This window comes from Myotis nattereri (assembly GCF_964212035.1).
Source record: "Myotis nattereri genome assembly, chromosome: 11".
In the NCBI taxonomy this organism is placed as follows: Eukaryota; Metazoa; Chordata; class Mammalia; order Chiroptera; family Vespertilionidae; genus Myotis; species Myotis nattereri.
In genome coordinates, this window is record NC_138086.1 from 30,136,868 (window position 1) to 30,160,440 (window position 23,573).

Sequence of the window (23,573 nt, forward strand, 5' to 3'; positions counted from 1 at the left end):
ACTGATCTTTCTGGACACACACACACACACACACACACCCCTAAAGGTCTTTATACACTGCTCTGCCCCTGCAGATATACACATAATAAATGGCCTAGGTCAGTGGTCGGCAAACTCATTAGTCAACAGAGCCAAATATCATCAGTACAACGATTGAAATTTCTTTTGAGAGCCAAATTTTTTAAACTTAAATTACATAGGCAGGTACATTGTTATTAACTTAATTAGGGTACTCCTAAGCTGGCCTTTGCAAAAAACGTCCTCAATCTGATTGAGGTACGTTCACTGAGGTCGACCCCTTCCAACGCTCCCATCCACACTCGTCTTGTATACTTGTTTCATCTATCAGTGGTCGGCAAACTGCGGCTCGTGAGCCACATACGGCTCTTTGGCCCCTTGAGAGCGTCGGCCTGCAGATTGAAGGTTCCTGGGTTCGATTCCAGTCAAGGGCACATGCCCAGGTTGTGGGCTTAATCCCAGTAGGGGGCACGCAGGAGTCAGCCAATCAATGATTCTCTCTCATCATTAATGTTTCCATCTCTCTCTCTCTCTCTGAAATCAATAAAAAAAAATTTTTTTTTCAAAAAAATAGACCCAGAAGTCACAGAAGCATGAACAGACTGTTGAACCTCAGAGGGAAGGCAGGGGAGGTTGGGTAGGAAGAGATCAACCAATGAACTTATAGGTATATACTAGGGGCCCGGTGCACGAAATTCGTGCACTGGGTGTGTGTGGGGGGGGGGGGGGGGAGTGTCCCTCAGCCCAGCCTGCCTCCTCTCACATACTGGGAGCCCTCAGGCATTGACCCCCATCACCCTCCGATCGCCTGATCGGCCCCTTGCCCAGGCCTGACGCCTCCGCCAGAGGTGTCAGGCTTGGACAGGGGACCCCCATCTCCCCCCGATCACTGGCTCTGGCCCCCGCCCAGGCCTGAGGCCTCTGGCCCAGGAATCATGCCTGGGCAGGGGACCCCCATCTCCCTCTGATCGCTTGCTCCACCCCCCGCCCAAGCCTGACGCCTCTGACCCAGGCTTCAGGCCTGGGCAAGGGGACCATCATATCCCCCCAATCCCCGGCTCAGCCCCCCGCCCAGGCCTGATGCCTCAGCCAGAGGAGTTGACCCTCATCACTCCGATCACCAATCACCGGATCGGCCCCTTGACCAGGCCTGAGGCCTCCGGCAGAGGTGTCAGGCCTGGGCAGGAGACCCCCAGCCCCCCACGGTTGCAGGCTCCGCCCCTGCCCAGGCCTAACGCCTCTGGCCTAGGCGTCCGGCCCGGGCAGCGGGGACCTGCAGTGGCAGCGGGGGGCGCCGCGATCGTGGGCTTCGCTTTAGGCCCAGGCAAGGGACCCCTAGCTTCTGGGACTGCCAGCTTCGACCGTGCCCAGCTCCCATCGCTGGCTCCACCCCTACTTCCTGCTATCACTGGCCAGGGAGGCAAAGGCGCCTGATTCTCCGATCATGGCTGGGGGGCAGGGCCACCTTTGCCCTGCCCCCCAGCTCTTAGCTCCCCCCTGGGTTTCAGATCACTTTCAGTGGCAGGGGGCTTCTTCCTGCTTTCCCTTTCGCCTCCCTGCATTGTGCCTACATATGCAAATTAGCCGCCATCTTGTTGGCAGTTAACTGCCAATCTTAGTTGGCAGTTAACTGCCAATCTTAGTTGGCAGTTAATTTGCATATAGCCTTGATTAGCCCATGAAAACGGTATCACCGTACACCAATTACCATTTTTCTCTTTTATTAGTGTAGATGCATAACCCATGGACACAGACAATGGGGTAGTGAGGGCCTTGGGGGAGGCGGGGAATGGGAGCAGGCTGGAAGAGGTTAATGGGGGGGGAAAGGAGGACCTATGTAATACTTTCAACAATAAAGATCTTTTTTAAAAAAAAAAAGAATGACTCTTTTGGGGTAAAAAAAAAAAATTAGAGATATTTTGTCTAAATACACATCTGTGCACATTATTCCTTGCAGGGGGAACTGGATGGCCAGGACAGAGTTATAAGGGGAGATTTCTGTTATTTTTTGTACCTTTTAAATTTTGGACCAAATCACATATTATATATTCAAAAAAATTAAATGTCTAATGAAGTGAAAAAAGATATCACAGTGTGTATAGCATGCCTGTGTAAGAAGAAAAAAGATTAGACATATACACTTGTTCATGTATAAAATTTTTGTGAAAGGATATTAAAGGAATTGATAATAATGACTGTTTCTGGGGGTGATCTGTATACTGGGTAAAAGGTGTGAGGGAGACATTTCTTAATGACTGTCCTTTGCACATTTTTAATTCATCTTTCAAAACAACAACAATGAAGCTTGGCTAATTTGACACTTGAAAATAATAAAATTATAAGCATTGTTTCAGGTAAGTCTCAATACCACTTCTTTCTCAAAGATTCTACAAAAGATGTGGTGGTGTGGGGAGGACAATGAAGGAAGGTGGGAGGCTGCCTGGGCTTGTCAAAGGCCAGGCCTAGGGCCAGGCCAACTGGGTGGAAGAGAGCACCTGGCTGAAAGGACAGAGAACAAAAGGATGACCCCAGTCAAGGGAATCTCCTCTGAGATCAGCAAGGCTGGACACAGCCAACTGGGGGATCTCAGGACATCCTGACTTGTCCAAAGTTAGAGCCTCTAAGACTCCTGACTAGGGATATGTACAAGAGTGATAATGAAGGATTCAGCCTGAATAGATGAGGTCATAACTTTGGTCCAGAGTTATGACAAAACTAGAGGCCCAGTGCGCAAAATTCATGCACAGAGCAGGGGGGGGGGGGTTCCCTCAGCCCAGCTGCACCCACTCCAATCGGGGACCCCTCGGGGGATGTCTGACCACTGGGCATCGGGCCTACACCGGCAGTCAGACACCCCTCTCACAATCTGGGACCGCTGGCTCCTAACCACTCACCTGCCTGCCTGCCTAATCATCCCTAACCTCTCAGCCTGCCTGCCTGATTGCCCCTAACTGCCTCTGCCTGCCTGCCTGATCGCCCCTAACTGCCCTCCCCTGCCGGCCTGATCGAGCCCCCAACTGCTCTCCCCTGCTGGCCTGATCAAGCCCCCAACTACCTCTGCCTAGCTGATCCCTAACTACCCTCCCTTGCCGGCCTGATCTCACCCCCAACTGCCCTCCCCTGCTGCCTGATCTCGCCCCTAACTGCTCTCCCCTGCTGGCCTGATCACCCCTAACTGCCTCTGCCTGCCTGATCACCCTAACTGCCCTCCCCTGCAGGCTTGATCTCGCCCCCAATTGCCCTTCTCTGCTGGCCAATTTGAGTCTGACTGGTCAGTTTCTATGCCAGTCAGCGTCAAAAGCTCTACCTCCTAGGCAGCCATTGGCTCCTTACATTCACCCAGATTTGGTTCTAATTGGTCAGTTTCTATGCCAGTCAGCATCTCTGGGCCTATCAATGGGGCCTGATCAGAAAGGCGGGGCTGATCAGCAGTCCTGGTGTAGGCCTGGAGAGAAATGGAGGCAAGGCTGTTGGCCAGGCCAGGAGAGAAAGAGAGGCAAGTTCTGATCAACAGCTGCCACAGAGGCTACGGATCAGACCCTGCCTCTCTCCAGGCCTGATCTGCAGCCCCCTAGGCCAGTAATGGAAAACGTATGACACGCGTTTCAGAGGTGACACGCGAACTCATTTTTTTGGTTGATTTTTCTTTGTTAAATGGCATTTAAATATATAAAATAAATATCAAAAATATAAATCTTTGTTTTACTATGGTTGCAAATATCAAAAAATTTCTATAAGTGACACGGCACCAGAGTTAAGTTAGGTTTTTTCAAAATGCTGACACGCCGAGCTCAAAAGGTTTGCCATCACTGGCCTAAGACCATTCTGCATATCACATATTTACACCACGGCAACCCAGCACTGACTTCCAGTCTGGTCAAACCTTCCATCGTAATTGGTCGCTATGACCCTGGCTCTTTATTATATAGAGATAAGATTTCCTGTTTCCTCCTGAGAGGCATTAAGGGAAATGACCCTCGGTAAGTGTTCAGTTACTGCATCTATAAACCCAAGCACAGGTGAATCCTGGATAGCCTGAAGAAAGGTCCTCCCTAAAGAAGGCACCTCCAGGTGCACCACCCACTGCCTTCCAGGCTGATCCTTCATTGAGAAGGACATGAGGGCCAAGGGAAGGCACTGTGGTCAAACAGCAGGTTCAAGCCTTTGGGTCTTAATCTGAGCTGAGCATGGAGACCCCACTGCTCACAAGTCAGAAGGCACAAAAAGAGGGTGCTGGCCAGAAGGGGGCAATAGGAAAAAAGGTGGTATCTGTAATACTTTCAACAGTAAAGACTTTTTAAAAAAAGCACAAGGAAAGGAGGGTGCCATATAGGCCACCACAGCTACAGTGGCTGGCAAGAGTTGAGTCCCAGTTCAGTAATGAAGGCATGAGACCCCTTCTCTGCCACATCTGCCCTGGTCTTCCTGTCTCCTTTCTCAGTTTCCTTCCATACTTCAGACATTCCCCACCTCACTGTGTCATTATAGAGTCTAGGCCTTCTAGAAGGTGAGACACAGAAACCAAATCAATTTGGCAAAGTACCCACATCTATATCCCCTTTCTCTCTACAGCCCTTGAAATGATAGGCCATAGACAGGATAAATCCCAAAGCACTAGAAAACAATAAACCATTCCATCAAAAGACCAGATTTATTGAAGAATTCCTAAAAATATGAAACAGACAGAATCAAACTGAGAGAAAAAGGAAAGAGGAAAACACATGCAAAGTAAGCAGAGGAGAGCTACTGCAGAAGTGGGAAGGGTCTGAGGGCTTCACAAACTCAAGGTTCAATGTAACAAGAAGCAAGGAAGACACTCAGGCAATGGCAATGAGAGTTATTGGGATCCACCCCAGCAGACATTCCCTCAGTGCCTTACTTGTGCACAGCAACCTTGCTATTTGTCCCATGGAACACTGAGTGTAGATATAAGGGCTGCAGAAAGAGAAGCCTATGAGAAACTCTTGCAACTCAATAACAAAATCAAACAACACCCCACATATTGTATGATTCCATTTCTTTGAAATATCCAGATGCCCTAGCCCAGTGGTCGGCAAACTGCAGCTCGGCAAACCGCGGCTCGCGAGCCACATGCGGCTCTTTGGCCCCTTGAGCGTGGCTCTTCCATAAAATACCGACTTATGCGCATGGGCCACGAAGTTTCAATCGCACTGTACATGCAAGCCCGCATGTGGTATTTTGTGGAAGAGCCACATTCAAGGGGCCAAAGAGCCGCATGTGGCTCATGAGCCGCAGTTTGCCGACCACGGCCCTAGCCAGTTTGGCTGAATGGATAGAGTGTTAGCCTGTGGACTGAAGGGTCCCGGGTTTGATTCCAGTCAAGCACACATGCCCAGGTTGCGGGCTTGATCCAGGTGTGAGGCATGCAAGAGGCAGCTGATGGATGATTCTCTCTCATCACTGATGTTTCTATCTCTCTCTTCCTCTCTCTTCCTATCTGAAATCAATAATATATATATGTCAATAATATATATATTATTGATTTAGTATATATATTATATATTATATATTTATTATATATATTATTGATATATACACACACATACACACACATATATATACACACACACACATATATATGTACATGTATTTAAAAATATATATATCCAGGCAAATCCATAGAGATATAATGTAAATCTGTAGTTGCCAGGAGCTGGAGGGGAAGGGAGAATATGAGTACAGGGTTTCTTCGATGAAATGTTTTAATACTGACTGATAATGGCTGCTCAATTCTTTGAGTATATTAAAAACTATTAAATAGAGGAATTGTATGGTATGTGAATTATACTCATTATCTCAATAAAGCTATTATCTAAAACACAGGCAAAAGATTTAAATAAATACTTCACATAAGACATACAAATGGCCAATAAACATACGAAAATAAATGTTAAATACCATTAATCATCAGAAAATGCAAGTTAAAACTACAATGCGCTATCACTACTCTTATCAGAACAGCTAACATTTATTTTTATTTTTTTAATATATTTTATTGATTTTTTACAGAGAGGAAGGGAGAGAGATAGAGAGCTAGAAACATCGATGAGAGAGAAACATCGATCAGCTGCCTCCTGCACATCTCCTACCGGGAATGTGCCCACAACCAAGGTACATGCCCTTGATCGGAATCGAACCTGGGACCTTTCAGTCCGCAGGCCGACGCTCTATCCACTGAGCCAAACCGGTTTCGGCAGAACAGCTAACATTTAAATGGCTGACAATACCAAGTGTTAACAAGGATGCAGAACAACTGAAATGCTCACACATTGCTGGTGGAAAGTTAAAATAATATACATACACTTTGGAAGACAGTTTGGCAATTTTTTATAAAGTTAAACACACATTTATCACATGATCCAGTAATTGCACTTCTAGGTCTTTACCAAAGAAAAGTGGAAACATATATCCACATGAAAACTTGTACATGAAGATTTACAGAAGCTTTATTTGTAAAAAAGCCAAAAACTGGAAACCCAAATGTCCATCTGAATGGTTAAACAAATTGTAGTCAATCCATGCAATGAAATACTACTTAGCAATAAAAAGGAACAAACTATGGATATTCCAACATGACCAAGGCTCAAAAATATGCTCAGTGAAAGATGGTACCGGAGAATATATGCTGTATAATTCTATTTACATGCAATCCTAGATAAGGCAAATCAACCTACAGTAACAAAGTAGATCAGGGATTTCCTGAGAAAATTGGAGGGGGGGGGGGGGAATTAACTATAAAGGGGCATAAGGGAAACTTTTGGAATGAGGGAATTGTTCCATATCTAGATTATAGTCATGGCTATATTTATTTAGCAGCCACATTTACCAAAACTCAGAGTGTACATGGCAGATATACTTACCAAAACTCAGAGTGTACACTTAAAATGGATTCAATTTATTGTGTGTAAATTAGATCTGTGTTGATTTTTAAAATATACACATATATGTATATACTAGAGGCCCGGTGCATGAAATTCGTGCACAAGGGGCGGGTTCCCTCAGCTCAGCCTGCACCCTCTCCAATCAGGGTCCCCTCAGGGGATGTCCGACCACTGGCATCGGGCCTAAACAGGCAGTTGGACATCCCTCTCACAATCCAGGACTGCTGGCTACTGACCACTCACCTGCTTGCCTGCCTGATCACCCCTAACCACTCTGCCTGCCTGCCAGATTGCCCCTAACCGCCTCTGCCTCGGCCCCTGCCACCAGAGCTTTGTCCGAAAGGAAGGCAGGACGACCGGAAGATGTCTGGTCAACCCGGTCTAATTAGCATATTACCCTTTTATTAGTATAGATGGCACCTATTCTTTGATTTACCATTCCATTTCCAGGAATCTGTCCATGGAAATACACATGTATACTCAGATGTTCAATGGAACATCACTCTAATTGAATACTACACAATTGTTTTTAAAAACAAGGTGAATTTACATGTACTAACTAACCTGGGGAAAAAACCTCCAAGACACAATACTAAGTAAAGGAAGCAGGTTAAATAGTATGTCATAAATATCATAACCACATGGCATGTGTTTACCTTTGGGGAAGGCTGGAGGAGGACTTCAGACTTTACCCTGTATTAATAGACTCTTTTACAAAGTGAAAGTATTCGTGAATTGCTTGGGTAGTTTTTAAAGACTGAAAACGAAACAAGAAGTTGTGGTGTTTGCTTTTTAAGAGAAGTCACCGAATTTGAAAAAGAAACATTCTTCAAAGCCCAGGACAGCGATAAGAAGAAAACAAACGTTTAGTAAAAATATAAACACACACATAGATACAAGAATTGCTGCCGAAACCGGTTTGGCTCAGTGGATAGAGCGTCGGCCTGCGGACTGAGGGGTCCCAGGTTCAATTCCGGTCAAGGGCATGTACCTGGGTTGCGGGCACATCCCCAGTGGGAGATGTGCAGGAGGTGGCTGATTGATGTTTCTCTCTCATTGATGTTTCTAACTCTCTATCTCTCTCCCTTCCTCTCTGTAAAAAATCAATAAAATATATTTAAAAAAAAAAAAAAAGAATTGCTACATCTGATAAAAGAGGGACTGTGGAGAGAAAACCACAACTTAAACAATTACTCATCTCCCAAGAATAAACATGGGTCTAAGGCATCTCTAAGTCTACAAACACACTGTACAAAAAACACTTATCTTTGTTCCACTAGACTAGGCATCTGTGACTTGTGCACATCTGTGACTTCATACTATGCTGGCCAAGGTTTCAGCCACTGCATGAAATAACAGTTATGGTCCCCAAAATCATCTAGTCTGATTTTTAGAAACTTAAATAATTCCTATCATCCCCAACTCCCCAACAAACTGCTGCAGAACTGGTGTGACCAAATGCCACACCAGCTTATGATTAAGAAGGCCCGACCCTCTCTGAACAGCGAAGAGGACTTTGTGGGTGGCCTCAGAGCAGAGCTCCAGGAATGAGAAGCAGTTATCCCACCCACACAGAGATGAGAGGTTTTCCTGGACTTACCTTGAAAGCTACAACTTTTCCGAATATGGTACAAGCAGATCTGATCACTCTCCTCTTGGTGAGTAGTTGTTGAGGACACAGAACCTGAACTGTCTCTTCTTTCTACAAACAAACACCACAAAGATGTATCAGCTACTGGATTTAATTCCAATAGCAGATACTTGTTAATGAACTATTAGGATTGGGTAACAATACCAAGAAAAAAGCAATAAATGGAAAGTCTATCTCTCAAAATAAAACCTCAATTAATTTTAGGTTAATTATAATAAATTTAATATAAAAAGAACATGTAAATGATTTCAAAGTTTACCTTTACTAGTGCTACAATGAGCCTTTACCTAAGAGTTACATTTAATACTCCCCACCTACCACCATATAAGCAAGCATATAGCAAACCCTCTCTACTTAATGTCACCTGTAATCTTATTATTCCTCTTCATTTTTCTTTTTATGTGCTCCTCAGACATATATAGGCTCAACCTCAAAACCTACACTTGTGGGACCCTGGAGGTTGCCTCCCTCTGTCCCCAAGGGCAGGTATCCTTCCATCCCTTACTAACAAGGCCATAATCCAATTGAACTCTTCAAGATCTATTTAAAGTAAAACCTTGTCTACTTCTAGGCTTTCTACTATTAAAAGAAATTAACCAAAATTAATCAAAGATAATGTGAAGGGAAAATACATATAGCAAGGATAATTGTTAAATATAAAAAAATCAGATAAGATTAGTGTGATAAGTTTGTCTGCTGGTAGTCCTGACACCTGATATTTTAAAAAGGGGTCTCTATACTCTGGTTTCTCTTCAGATCGTATAAATCTTTCGCCTTTTAAAAAGGGGCCTATTAAAAATCCTAGATATCGCCCTAACCGGTTTGGCTCAGTGGATAGAATGTCGGCCTGCGGAATGAAGGGTCCCGGGTTCGATTCTGGTTACGGGCATGTACCTTGGTTGTAGGCACATCCCCAGTAGGGGGTGTGCAGGAGGCAACTCATTGATGTTTCTCTCTCATCCATGTTTCTGACTCTCTATGACTCTCCCTTCCTCTCTGTAAAAAATCAATAAAGTATATATTTCTTTTTAAATTTAAAAAAAATCCTAGATATCATTGTAGCTAACAAGTGGGTTTGATTGTGCATCCCTGGTGGAGCCATGTCTCATAGTCACCAAGACATAGCCAGGCCCAGGACAGTAACTATCACTAAATGGCAAGCACTAAAATTTGTTGAATAAAACAATGGATAACCAGAATAGCCAGCCAACAGCCAATAATGCAAGGGACACCAATGTATCATGACCTCTGTGAGGGACCACATTCTTCATTTCCCACACAACAGGTACTCAAGAAATGCTTATTACATAAATAATCTCTGCTCAGAATTTCCCCATGTTTCTCTCACTAAGTCTGACATTATTTTTATTACTATTTTTTTTAATCCACACCTGAGAATATTTTCTCCATTCATTTTTAGAGAGAGTGAAAGGGAAGGAGGAAGGGGGAAGAGAGAAAGAGAAACATCGATGTGAGACAGACACAGGGCCTGGTTGCCTCCTGCACACACTCTAACCACTGAGCAACCAGCCAGGGCCTGACATTCCTTTTTTAAAAAAATACTTATCTTAGCATGTTCATTCATTCAACAAATGTCTGAGTGCCTACTGTGGGCCTGGGCACTGTCCAGGCACTGGAGATGAGCAGTGAACAAAGTAAATTTACAATGTCTAAAAAAATTCCATTTATTCATCTCAAGAAGAGACCAACATTACTCTATGCTTTGTTCACTTGTTTTTAAAACAATCAAAACAGAATGCAATGCAAAGGATGCCCCTAGAGCTGTGCAGGTCTCCAGGGGACAGAGGGATGACTGCACAGAGAAGCAGTCTCCCATCTCAGTGCAAGAAAGGCCCAGCAGGAATTCATTCATTGTCAACACCAACTGGCATTTTTGTAGAATGTCTTGCTTGTTCATATCCATGATTTCAACTCATCTTTACAGCCCCCACCAGCTAGAAAGGGATCACTAACAGCATTTTACTAAAAGAAGCACCAACTTATCCAAAGTCACACATTCCATTTAATGGCCAACTGGAATCCAGGAGCCCCAGCTGAGGGCCTTACCAGAAGTCGCCTGTGGGACAGTGGCAGAGCTCTTATTCTTGATGTCATGAGCATTTCTATAAATGGAAGGCAGCCTCCTCACCAGGTCTGAGCTCATGCCCAACTTCTGCAGTTTTTCCAGATTTTCAGAATTAGAGAAATCATGGGATCTCTTACAGCCTGTGCCAAACTTGCATTCACCCTGTACAAAGTACTGGCAGACATGGAGTTTGACACATTGCTTTCTAAAGGAACACGAGCCATGGTGTCCATCTCCTTTGTTGTAGTGAAGGCAGATCTATTGACAGAGAAGGGAAAAGACAGCAGTTTAGGAAGGCTTCACACATTACACCATCTTCCTACTGACCAGTCCACTGGTTAGAAGAGGTTCCTCTAGAGACCTAGCAACTGCTGTGATTCCATCATCCACACAGCCCCACACAAAATGAGAACATCCCTCACTCTGAATGTCTGTTAATAAACACCCTTGGCTAAAACAGAAACTTGGTGGATAGCAGACTTCTCAAAACAAGCCCCTCCACTGGGAAAAGCCAAAAAACTTCAAACTGATCAGCGCTATTCCTTCACAGGAGACATTTGAATGTAAGCTGCGTAACAGTTCCTAACAACCCTTACATTCTACCTACATCCTTCCCCCTGATTCACCAACTCTCCCCAACTCATGCCCCAGCTTCTCCCAACTCTTTTTTCAACAACTCAGGGTCAAAGACGTTCTTAGGGTTTAAAGCATCTTAGAGAAGGCCAAATGCAGTCCTTTTTTTCTCAAGAGAGCATGCAGACTCAGAGAAGTTAATCCACTTGCCCTAGGTCACACAGCAATCTGGCACACACAGTGGCTGTTGAGCTGGGTTGTTGGCAAAGCTGGGACTTGAATCAATTAATCCTTCCCCTCTACTCTCAAATTCCTGGGGATGCAAACAAGGCCAGAGACCACTAAGTGTTCAACCACTTAATTCACAGGTATTAGACTGAGCATGATTTAGCAGGGACCCCACTCAAGGAATGGAAGCCCCAAAGGGAAAGGCCAGAGAAGGCTGAATCCTAACACTGATTCTGCCACTTACAAGCTGCCTGACCTTAGGCAAGCCACCCACCAGCTCTGAGATTCGGTTTTTCAGTTCCTTAAAATGGGAATAATCCCATGTACATTGGTGGGCTATCGTGCAGATTAAAAGGGAAATATAAGGAGTGGCTAATATATACAATGTCTGGAATACAGTGGGTGCTTGATTCATGGTGATGGCCCCCAACTAGTCATTGGATGAGGAGTCTAGCCTGAGAGTAGACATCCTGACAGAAATGCCACCCTGGGTCTCAGCTCCCATTTGCTGGCACTGTGTTCTGAACCAACCTGTACACCCAAGCACACAGATGCTACACACTCCAGACTGTTCATCTTCTGATTCATTTTTCACACTAATAACAAGAGGATCTCTCCAAAATGTGAAAACGCACTCTGCAAACACAAATCTCCCCCGCCATACTCCTTCCCTCTGCCTACCCATTTCTTTTTCTCCCCTCTCTAACCCTAAATCCATTGACCTACATGCTATCTCCTAACCATGCCAAGTTCCCTCCTTTCTGTGTCTCCCTATTCCCAAACCTTCATCCTTCAGCTCCCAGAGCAGGCACTATCTATCCCAGGATGTCTTCCCCAGCACCCAAAACTGCCCCTGTTACAAAGCACTGATTAGAGCATCTAAAACAGCACCTTACAATTATTCACTGACTTGTCTGTTTGACCCAGTAAATGTGCCTCCTGGAAGGGTGGAAGAGGGTCTTTTATCTCCTTATCGCCCATGTCTGACTCATAGAGAATATTCAATAAAGATTAGCTGAATTAAATCAATATTAATTTTCAAAAGAAAAAAAACACCTATTATGTGGCAGTCCCTGTGCTAGGTAGCACCTTTCTCAAATGAGTGATTTTAATTGAATCATATAGAAGCCTTTTCATTAAAATATGCCAATCTAATCTCTGTTGCCTCATTGTAGGCTGTGTCAGAACATCCCATATAACCTGGCTGGCCACAGGAAGGCACTGCTCAGATGTGCTGCAGACCACAGCTAACTCTTGGCCCAGCTGCTACCCTCTGGAGCTACTACCTTATTCACACAGAGGCCACACTCCTGCGGGATACTCCCAGCCAACAACAGAGCATGCCATTCTGGGGAGACACCAGCCACCTCCAACAATGAAGATTTTATATCAGAACTGCCTGTTGGTCAGGTAGAAGCTTTCTTAGAAATGGGTTAGTCAGGATATCTTTCTGCCCAGTCCCCTTCCTTCCCTTTCTGCTGCCACAGATGTCAGACCTACATCATTGCCTGAAGGCTCACCCCAACTTCTGCTCATCCCCCAATAAATCTCTCACACTTATAATCCCATGTTGGTGTCTGCTTCTAGGAAGACCCAAAGACTTAAATAACTAACTATTGCAATAAGTTTTTAAACAAGTGGATACCAGAAATGCAACATCAACTAAAGTTCAAAATCCTGGGTACAAATGAATTAGTAAATAGCACATCTGCCTGTCAGCAGCCCTAGAAAGCTTTTCTATAGACCCAACTGGGTCCCGTGATATCTGCATGGTTCCAAGTCCTGCTAGACAGGGAGGAATTGACTGGAGTCTCTCATCTCCTCAGCTGTATAAATAATGTCTTGCTGCAGCCACTGGCCAAACGGGCTCCCCCAACCTCACAGACGCCCTGGAAAGGCAGTACAGCCCAATTGATGCAGAAGGAAAGGCTTCAAGGGGCAAGTTCAGTCCCCAAGGTCACAGAACTGGGAATGCAAACTAGATCTCCTCCAAGCAGATCCCAATGATCATGATGGGCGGCCTGGGCTTCTCTTCTGCTATAATATTTCCTATCTTCCAACCTTCTGGCCTCTTCCCAATTCCTTGCTCACATACCCACCTCCTCCTAGCACTCACCTCTGGCAAAAGCCAGGGGTCGTTCTGAAACAAGAGCTGGCAGAGTTCACTGTAGCTGAGATGATCAACGCCATGAGTTTTCAGCACACTCAGGTTATGCTCAGTTGTCAAGGTGTGACTGTTTCTACAGTTCTTCCTGCAAAGGAGCAGAGTTAGTGTCACAACTGAATTGTGTCTCCACAAAATTCTTATGTTGAAGCCCTAATCCCCAGTACCTTAAAAGTGTTTGTATTTGGAGACAGTCTTTAAAAAGGGGTGATTAAGTTAAAATGGGGTCACTGGAGGGGGACCAATCCAATCTGACTGGTATCCTTACAAGAAGGGATTAGGACACAGATTCACGAAGGGAAGACGATGTGAGGATATAGGGAGAAAATGGCCATCTACAAGCCAAGGAGAAAAGCCTCAGAAGAAACCAACCATTGATGTCTAACTTCTAGCCTCCATAATTGTAAGAAAATAAACTTCTGGTTTAAACTCCCCAATCTGTGTTAACTTGTGTCCTAAGCAAACTAATACAATTATCAATCTTTAAGATAATTACCAATTACCAATTATCAATTTTTAAGATAATTTTACAAGAATAGTTCCTTACATTATTTAGAAGCACTGGAGAAAAAACAGCATTTCTATGCAAAGATCAAACATAAAGCTTATTTACAAAGGAAGAGATGGTAACTTGTGAATTGTAGAATCTGGAACAGCGCCTCTCAGCAGGTATCTAATGAGAATGACAGGGTCATTCCCCAAAGAAGAGTCACAGCATACCAGTCACTGGACATTTAAACAACAGCTGAATAAATAAGTATAGATGCCTTATGGTTACAAGGGCTTACACACCCTTGAGGCCCAGCCCTTTCTCCTCTCCACTCCCCCCACCCGCTCCATTTTTGGATCAACAAGCCCTTGTTAAACACTCACTGTGAACCAGGCACTGGAACCATGCCCCAATGATACAAAGACTTCAACTGACTGCCCTGATCAACATGACTGAGAAGAATCAGGCAAATACCATTTGCTTGACTCAGACACTGCCGTACCTCATACATCAAGCTTATTATAAGCATCTCAAAAGAAAACCAAACCCTTGATCGACTCCTCCAAACCTGCACCTCCCACAGGCTTTGCCATCTCAGTAAAAGACCATTTCCCTCTCCTCTGGAGTCATCCTGATTCCACTCCTTCTCTCATCTAGTGGAGGTGAAAGACATAGAGATGACTCTAAAATGGAGTGGGAAGTGCAAGGTCAGCTGTGTTTAGAATATATCAGTGTGGAGAAGAGGGGCACCTGACCCTGATGGAAATTTGGAAGCCAACTAGAGGGAGCCTGAGCCGAATTCTTAGGGTTGAGGATCCAGGCAAGGAGAGAAGGAAAGAACATTCTAGGCAGAGGGGCTAATAATCGGTGCTGTCAGAGCCAAATCTATCTAATCATTATAATGATAATGGCTGCTAAAACTTTTTGAGCATTTACAATAAACCAGGGATTGCCCAAACATTTTCTTTGTTAATTCATTTAGTCCTCAAAAATTCTATGAAGTAGATGGTATTGTTTTTTAAATTTACCTTTACTGTTGAAAGTATTACAGATGTCCCCTATTTTCCCCATTGACCCCCTCCACCACACATCCCCAGGCAAGGTAGGTGGTATTATTATCCCCATTTTGCAGATGATGGAACTGAGGCTCAGATATAAAGTAACTTGCCTAAGACCACTCAGCTAGCAAGGAACGGAGACAGGGTTGGAACAAGGTAGGCTTGTCTTCAGGGCTGTGCACTTGGCCACAATGCTCACTATCCCCCTAAGCACAGGAAGGAAGTCAGGGACCCGAGATCCTTCCCAGGTGTCACCAATGAAAAGCAGCAGTGAGAATCTATTTCTGAAACAGCTGACCTGAGGTTCAGGAAGACCAGTAGAGATGCAGGAAAATACATAGAAAATACAACCGGCCACATACACTCTCCTTATGTGACCCAGAAACAGAGAAGGGGCAAGGAACTTTTGTGTGAACCTCAAGGAAAAGGGAAAGGTGAAGAATAAAGAAGATGTGGAATCTAATGAATAAAATAATCTAACAAACAAAACAGAAGCACAGACACATAAAACAAATTGGCAGCCGTAAGAGGGGTTTTGGCAGGCTGGGTGAAAAAGGTGAAGGAATTACGCAAAAATAACAATAATAATAATAATAGCCATGGCCAGTGTGGCTCAGTTGGTTGAGCATTGTCCCATGCACCAAAAGGTCCCCCCGGTTTGATTCCAGTTTGATTCCCGTTCAGGGCACATGCCCAGGTTTTCAGTTCGATCACCAGTCAGGGTGTGTACAGGAGGCAACCAGTCGATGGTTCTCTCACATCGATGCTGCTTCTTCTCTCTCCAAAATCAATGAAAACATATTTAATAATAACAACAATAACACATACACACAGACAACAGTATGGTGATTGCCAGAGGGAAAGGGGGTGGGGGAAGGTGGAAGAGGGCAAAGGGGGAATAAACGAGGACAGAAAGAATATACTTTGGGCAGTGAGCACATGATGCAGTATGCAGTTGTACACTTGAAACCTGCATGGTTTTATTAACCGATGTCACACAGTAAATTCAACTTAAAAAAAAAAAGGAAACTCAGAATCATCTAGGCCAGTAAACACCAGATGTCCAAATTTCCAAGACGAGTAAAATTCGACCCCAAATTTTGGGAAGCAGCCTAAGAATAGAGCTGCCATCTTCAGCTTACCAAATACAGATATTAGCATTAACAAGATTCACTAATTACCCCCATAATATAATCCACCATCCACCATTTATTGTGTCTGCCTTCCTCTTCAGCTGCTGCTCCTCATTGTCCCAAGATGCCTCTTCTCCACACGTCCCTGAGGGACCAATTTCCTCATGGTTCCACCCTCAGACTCCCATCTCGGATCTGACCCACTCCTGGAGCCGGGCCTATACCACCCAACAACTCCCCAACTAGCCAATCAGGGCCCTGGCCATCCTCTCAAGCTTCAGACCCCTGGGCAGGTTTCAAAACAAAATCCTCTCCTGCTCTCTCAGCCAACAATAAGAAATGAAAGTAAGAGTCATCTCTCAGTCAACAAATGGACAGAAAACTGTCAAAAATTTGGGGAGTTGGTGAGAGTGTAGTGACGGTACTGTCACTACACTCTCACCAACTCCCCAAATTTTTCACACATACACCCCTGGAGGATTTTCTCTTTTCCGCGTCGATCGAGGATAGAGAGTGGTCTGGTTCTTTGAGTAGGGGCGGCTAGGGATTGAGAAAATGAAAGAAAGAGACAGACACAGAGATGGAAGGAAAAGCTGGAACTGGGTGGGACCGCTGCCCTCTTCTGATGAAGAGAGAGATACCAAATACCAGGAAGTTTCACCAAAGGTCAAGACAAAGGAGATTATGTGCATTCTTGTAGTGTCAGTTCTGGGTGGGCCCGGAGTCGTATTCATTCCTGGTGCTCGGCTGGATTTACATAATAAAACCCACTCCCCAGCACCTGGGCAGAAATGAAGGTCAACCTGAGAACACTTCTGCCTTTTGGCAAATTGTGTTTCCAGGATGTGGCTTTGCCTACCGCCCTGGATTCAGCTGACAATTTATTAAAGAAATGCCCATGTGCCTTCCCAGGGGCTCTCTACACACCCCTTCTTCTTAAGGCCTCACCTGGGCCTTGCAATATTCTAATCCAGATATTTCTGGGCAGCTGCTTCCCAGAAACTACATTCCCAGCCCCATCTGGTGGGACCATGAGACATCTTGCGGTCCAGAGGATCTAGGTGGAAAGCTGTCTACCACTTCCAGAGCTGGTCCATAAAAACCTCTCTCCACCCCTCTACTGTGCATCTTCTCCATCTGCTTTCTGGAACCTCATACCCAGAAGCAGTGGTTCTCAACCTTCTGGCCCTTTAAATACAGTTCCTCATGTTGTGACCCAACCATAAAATTATTTCCGTTGCTACTTCATAACTGTAATGTTGCTGTTATGAATTGTAATGTAAATATCTGACATGCAGGATGGTCTTAGGCGACCCCTGTGAAAGGGTCGTTCGACCGCCAAAGGGGTCGCGACCCACAGGTTGAGAACCCCTGTGAGGAGGGCACAATCGAGGTCAGCGGGCATGGGTTCCCCAATGGCTGCATAGATCAAGGGCCCTACCCCACACTGGCTATTGAGCCTGATATGAGCCAGAAGTAATGTCTACTGTGTTAAACCAGAAAAAGAAAAAGAAAGAAGGAAGGGAGGAAGGAACGAATTATTTCAGATAAATGAACTAATTTCCAATCAGGTCCCCATCGCATTCTCCTGTAAATCAGCATCCACACAAAGATACACCTCCCTAAAATGCAGACCTGGTGGCTGCTCTCTCCTGCCATTTCACAGGCGCCTATCACCTTCAGGGTGAGGCCCAAACTCTTAGCCCAAACCGAGTCCATCCCCCTCAGAGAGCACCTGAGGCAGGCAGCGCGGGAAGCCGCCAGCCAGGGCCAGGGCCAGGACAGGGCCCGCACCCGCCCGCCCGCCTTGGCCTTCGGTTTCCGTCCTCCTGGGGCGGGGGGTAGGGCAGGTGCTATGAGAAAAGAAACAGGACAGCGTGATGGAGAGGAAGAGGGGGCTCAAAAAGTAAAGGGATCCGTGAGCTAAGGCCGGGATTCAGGGGACAGACCGGGAAAGGCGCTCACGTTCCACGCAGGGCAAAGGCCACCAGGTGGGCAGAGGCCGGGAGTGTTCCCGGGAGCAAAGGGCGCCTGCAGGGGCGGGGCGGCGGGCCAGCTCCCCGGGGACGCTCTGGCCGGGGGAGAGGAACTAGCATTTTATCCGAAACGCCGCAGAAAGCTCTCCCGCTGGCGAACTGGCGGCAACAGGCCGAGAGGTCCTCCGGCCGGGGCCGAGGAAGCCGCCCGTTTGCGGCCCTCAGGGCTCGGAGGCAGGGCGTCGCGCGCAGCGGGCCGCGGCCTGTTTTCTTCAGAAGAGCCCGCCCCTCCCCCCGCGCCCGTGCCCGCGCCCCTCCCCCCACGCCCACGCCCCCCCGCGTCCCTCCCCCACGCCCACGCCCCCCCGCGTCCACGCCCCCGCGCCCACACCCCCCCACTCCCGCGCCCACGCCCCCCCGCGCCCACGCCCACGCGCCGGTGCGGCCACACCCAGGTTGTCTCAGCCTCTAAATCACTCTCTGCCGGTCAGGAGCCTGGAGGGCACGGCTCCACCCGAGTCCCTCCCACACACAGTGCCAGGCATTCAGTAGGTGCTCAATAAATGCTCACTGAGGAGAATTAGGGGCAACGGCCACCAAATCACTTCCCCAGACTTTAGAAAGGGCTCAAAGCGGGCGGACGGAGGGGACGCGGCCCTCGCCCCACCCGACCCCACCCACCCCGGCCTCACCCGGCCCGCCGCCCCCTTCCCCCCCTCGACCCCCTCCACTCGGCCGCGGGGCCTTACCCGGTTTTGAGGAACTTGCAGGCGCCCAGGACCATAAACTTGCAGAAGTGCAGCTGCCCGCAGAGCCCCGCGCAGGTGGGCTTGAGGCCCTGGTGGCCGCGACACAGGCGCAGCGCGGAGACGGCCAGCACCACCCGCTCGGGGACGGCGGCCGCGCCGCCCGCGTCCGCCCGCGTCGCCACCAGGAGGCCGGGGGACTCCCGCAGCAGCCGCTCCAGCGCGTCCGCGCCGACGCCGCCCCGCAAGCGGCGCCGCAGCTCCGACAGCCCCAAGGCGCCCCCGGCCGCGCACAGCACCTGGGTCACCTCGGCGAGCGCGACAGCCTGGGCCATGGCCGCGGCGGCGGGGGCGCAGTGCCCGTCGGGCCGCCGGCTGGCGGGGCGGGTCCCGCGGGGAGGAGACGCCGGCGGGAAACGAAAGCAAAAGCTGCTCCGGCTCGGGGTAAAGCTGAACCGCGGCAGCCTCGCCACGCCCCCGGGCCCGCAGCTGAGCGGGGCTCGGCGCCTTCCCTCGGCGCCCCCGGCGGAGGCGGCCGGCCAGCCCGACCAGGAGATCATCCTCGCCGTCGGGGCCCGGTGCTCTGGTGGCGCCCGGGCAGCTCGTCGCCCCTCAGGGCAGCTCTCGGGGCGCTTCACCTCGAGGATGGACGGCGACGCCGCACGCGCGCTCTCCTCCCGGGGCCGAAGTGTGAGAGGCTCCACGGAGCAGAGATTTAGCGCGTCCGTCAGGTGGGATGTGGCGCCCCCTGTGAGGCTGCGACGTCGCGACGCTCCCTGGGGGGCTGCGTGAAGCTACGACGTCGCGACGCCTCCTGGGGGGCTGCGTGAGGCTCCGACGCCCCCCGGGGGCTGCGTGAGGCTGCGACGTCGCGACGCCCCCTGGGGGGCTGCGTAAGGCTCCGACGCCCCCCCGGGGGCTGCGTGAGGCTACGACGTCGCGACGCCCCCTGGGGGGCTGCGTGAGGCTCCGACGGCCCCTGGGAAGCCCGGGGGACAGGCAAGCCGCCCAGAGGGCTTCGTGGTCGGCCCGCGAACCAGCTCGCGGCCCCAGGCACAACTATCACCCGAAGGGCGAGAGGGGCGAGATGTAGTGTTGCTTTCTCCTCAGTTTTGGCAGCGAAATCATTTTAAACATCAGAGGATACATTACTTTAAAAAGCCGTTACGTGGCTCCGCACCCTGAGTGGAGCGTGAACAAGTCGTGAGACACCTTTCCGAGCACAGGGGCACGTTGAGGATAGAAATAGCTACTTACATTTTCCATGTGTATGACCTTTGACCCGGCGACCCTTCCTCAGAATCTTCTAGAACTAAAAGGAACAGCACCCAGGTTATGTAGCCAAATGTTTGGGGGTGGGAGTGGGCACAAGGTGGGTCGTTTCCCACACGGTAGACGGCGTGCACAACCTCCTGTCACATCTCCGACTGCCGACCGAGGCGGCCACGAGCGCTCCGGGAGGAGGAAGCGGGTGCAATCAGTGGCCACGACAGACCCGCTGAGCGCAGGCGCCGGGGTTTGCCCTGAGCCGGCGGCGGCCGGGACGGCGAGCGCCGCTGTTCCCTCCACACGGGGAGCGGGGAGCGGGGAGCGGGCGGGAGGGACCGGGAAAGTGGGGAAAGGAAGATGAGAGGTGGAAAGACGGTGGGGAAATCACAGTATTATGTTAACTTGAACATAAAGTTCTATTTATAAAAGTACCAACAAAAATGTCAGAATCTATGTCTGGAAGAAGAGTAGACAGTAACATGGACAAATGAAAATGAATGAATTAGGGGATGGGATGAGGAGCAATTTTCCTTTGGATTTTTTCTTTTCAATTTGTGTGGGAAAGTTCTTTTAAAATTTTAATTTATTTTTTTAAGTTGTGGTTTAATGTTGTACAATCAAATAACGTTTTTCTTAAAGGAAGGGTGATGTCAGTGAAAATGCTGAAGTGAAGACCTCATAAAATTTGCCCTTGCGTACAAGCAATGAAAAACTGGCAAAAAAAAAAAATATATATGGTCAGAATGAATGCTTTCAGAGCTCTGTAAATTGACCCGTCTTGCAGCAGTGGGTCATTTAGCATTTAGTCAAGAAAAACAGCTAATCTGAGTAGGAACATCAAGCTTTGTAGCATTCTAATTTACTCCAGTCCTGCCGCCGCCTTGAAGACTAACAGCCCAAATTAACAAAATAAACTGACGAACAGAATAGATCCAGGGACATGGAAGCATGAACCAGGCTGAGACATCTCAGAGGGAAGAGGGGTGTGGGGGGAGATTAACCACACAATTTACATGCGTGTACTGTATGCATAACCTTGGGCACAGACCACAGTGCGTGGAGGTCTGGGGAGGGAGTGGGGGAGTGGGATTCAGGAGGGTCACTGGAGGGGGGGGGACATCTGTAATACATTCAACAATAAAGATAACTTTTTTAAAAAAGAAAAAAAAAACTAACAACCCACCCTCCTGGTACCTGTAGCAGACAGCATAACAGAGCGGGAGCTCTTTCAAAGCCTGGGTCCCAAGTAAGTCATGATTTGACCTGTGGGACGTCCTCTGGAAGACTTCCGAAAAAGGCTGGTCTTTATCCCACTGCACTAGGGACTAGCCCAATCCTAATGGCTTCTCTCCATAGGTTGTTTACCATGTGAATGCTTTTATGTCCTGGCTGCTGGAGGCAATGGATAACAGTAGGAGCAAACAATAAACTAACCAAAAAAAAAAAAACAAACTTAAAAGCTGAACAATGAGATGTCCATTGGGGCTTTTGCAAAGCTCCAACTTCTTTCTTAGAATCTAGAAGGCCACCCGCACCCCCACAATGGATTCTCATTATTCCTGGTAGTTATATTCTATAAAGTCACCATGAACACTGAATTAGAGAATACGAAATCATTGCTTCTAGGGGGAGTACAGGGCTAAGTTCCTGTGAGCCTCTGCTCACATTTTTGGGATTTGGGTTATTGCACAACTGATAGATCCTCCCTTTCCCCAACTGGTGGGCGGAGTATGACATAACCTGCAGCAGGGAAATACCTGAGTGACTAACCATGTACCTTATATGGACTATACATTGGATCACCAATCCACACCTGCCAAATACCCTAAGCCCTGTCCTACATGGACCATACAGTAAGCCACCAATCAGAGTGCGCCGAGTACACTACGCCCCCACCCCTTCCCATTCTGCCCCTCAAAAGGCGTGCTCACCCCTGCACGTGCTGCTGTTCTCCCCTTGCGAGACAGCCAGCAGGTCCTTCTCTAATAAAGCCTGTAGTACTGGTTTTCGGCCTCTGTCTGATTTTTCATTTTTGGTGCCAAAACCCGGGGTGTTTGTTGTTCTTTAAAGATGCCAGTGTATTATCTTGATTCATTAACATTGAACTTACAGCCCACATCACTATAGCCCATGCCTGAACAAAACTTACCTAACCAAGGGATTTTCCCCACAGGCACAGCAGAGCCTGCTTGCTCTTAGAAACACAAGCCAGCCCTTCAGCACAATGCTTGGGGATCATTTTAAACAGTGAAATGACCAACAAAAAGCACCAAAGTGTAAAAAACATGGCTGTAACCGGTTTGGCTCAGTGGATAGAGTGTCAGCCTGAGGACTGAAAGGTCCCAGGTTCGATTCCAGTCAAGGGCATGTACCTTGGTTGCGGGCACATCCCTAGTAGGGGGTGTGCAGGAGGCAGCTCATTGCGGGCACATCCCTAGTAGGGGGTGTGCAGGAGGCAGCTCATCGATATATCTCTCTCATTGATCTTTCTATCCTTCTCCCTTCCTCTCTGTAAAAAATCAATAAAATATATATATATATATATATATATATATATATATATATATTTTTTTTTTTTTTTTTTTTTTTGTAAGACAACAGAAATTTATTCTCTCACAGTTGTGGAGGCTAAACGCCTAAATCAAGGCGTCAGCAGGGCCATGCTCCTCTGCAGGATCGAGTGGAGGGATCCCTCCTTGCCTCTTCTAGTTTCTGATGGCTGCTGGCCCTCTTCACATTCCTTAGATTATAGACACTCACTCTCATCTTGGTCGCTGTCTTCACGTGGCCTTCTCCCTGTGTTTGAGTCTTTGTGTCCGAATTTCCCTCTTCTTTTAAGAAAATCAGTCATATTGTATTTAGGGCTTACCTTAATTCAGTATGACCACATCTTATCTTTACTACATCTGCAAAGACGCTATTTCCAAATATGGTCATATTCACAGGTTCTGAGTGAACATGACTTTTGTATGGGCACTATTCAACCCAGTACACTTGAGTAGCAGGAGGCCCAATGCCAGGCAGTCCCTCACTACTCCCACTTTGCGCCATGCAGTGGTTAGCAGGGGTATCTGCCCCGGGGGCACAACAGGCAAGGCAACATTTAGGAAGCTGATGATACCCAGGGACAGAGAGCCTCCCCACACTGAGAAGGCCAGCTATGGGCCCATCCCCAGCTTCCTCCCCAGCTGTTGCTTGCCGGGGTCCAACCCCAGCAGGTCCAGGGGTCCCCAAAGGTGTGGACGGAGTCGGCGAAGAAGGAATGACACGGAGACAGCG

The 23,573-nt window shown here is 47.7% G+C and overlaps 1 protein-coding gene across 1 annotated transcript in view; it reads right to left on the reverse strand.

Annotated features, from left to right (window-relative positions):
• PARP12 (poly(ADP-ribose) polymerase family member 12) overlaps positions 1–21,005 on the reverse strand; it is a 53,757-nt gene extending 32,752 nt beyond the window's left edge. Inside the window, exons 1-4 of the mRNA XM_081102475.1 lie at positions 19,029–21,005; positions 13,575–13,710; positions 10,639–10,915; positions 8,521–8,622 (exon numbers count right to left, since the gene is read on the reverse strand). Of these exons, the coding sequence (XP_080958601.1) occupies positions 8,521–8,622; positions 10,639–10,915; positions 13,575–13,710; positions 19,029–19,585 (1,072 nt within the window). The 5' untranslated portion in view covers positions 19,586–21,005. The remainder of the gene's footprint in view (positions 1–8,520; positions 8,623–10,638; positions 10,916–13,574; positions 13,711–19,028) is intronic.
• Positions 21,006–23,573: the final 2,568 nt, after the last annotated feature.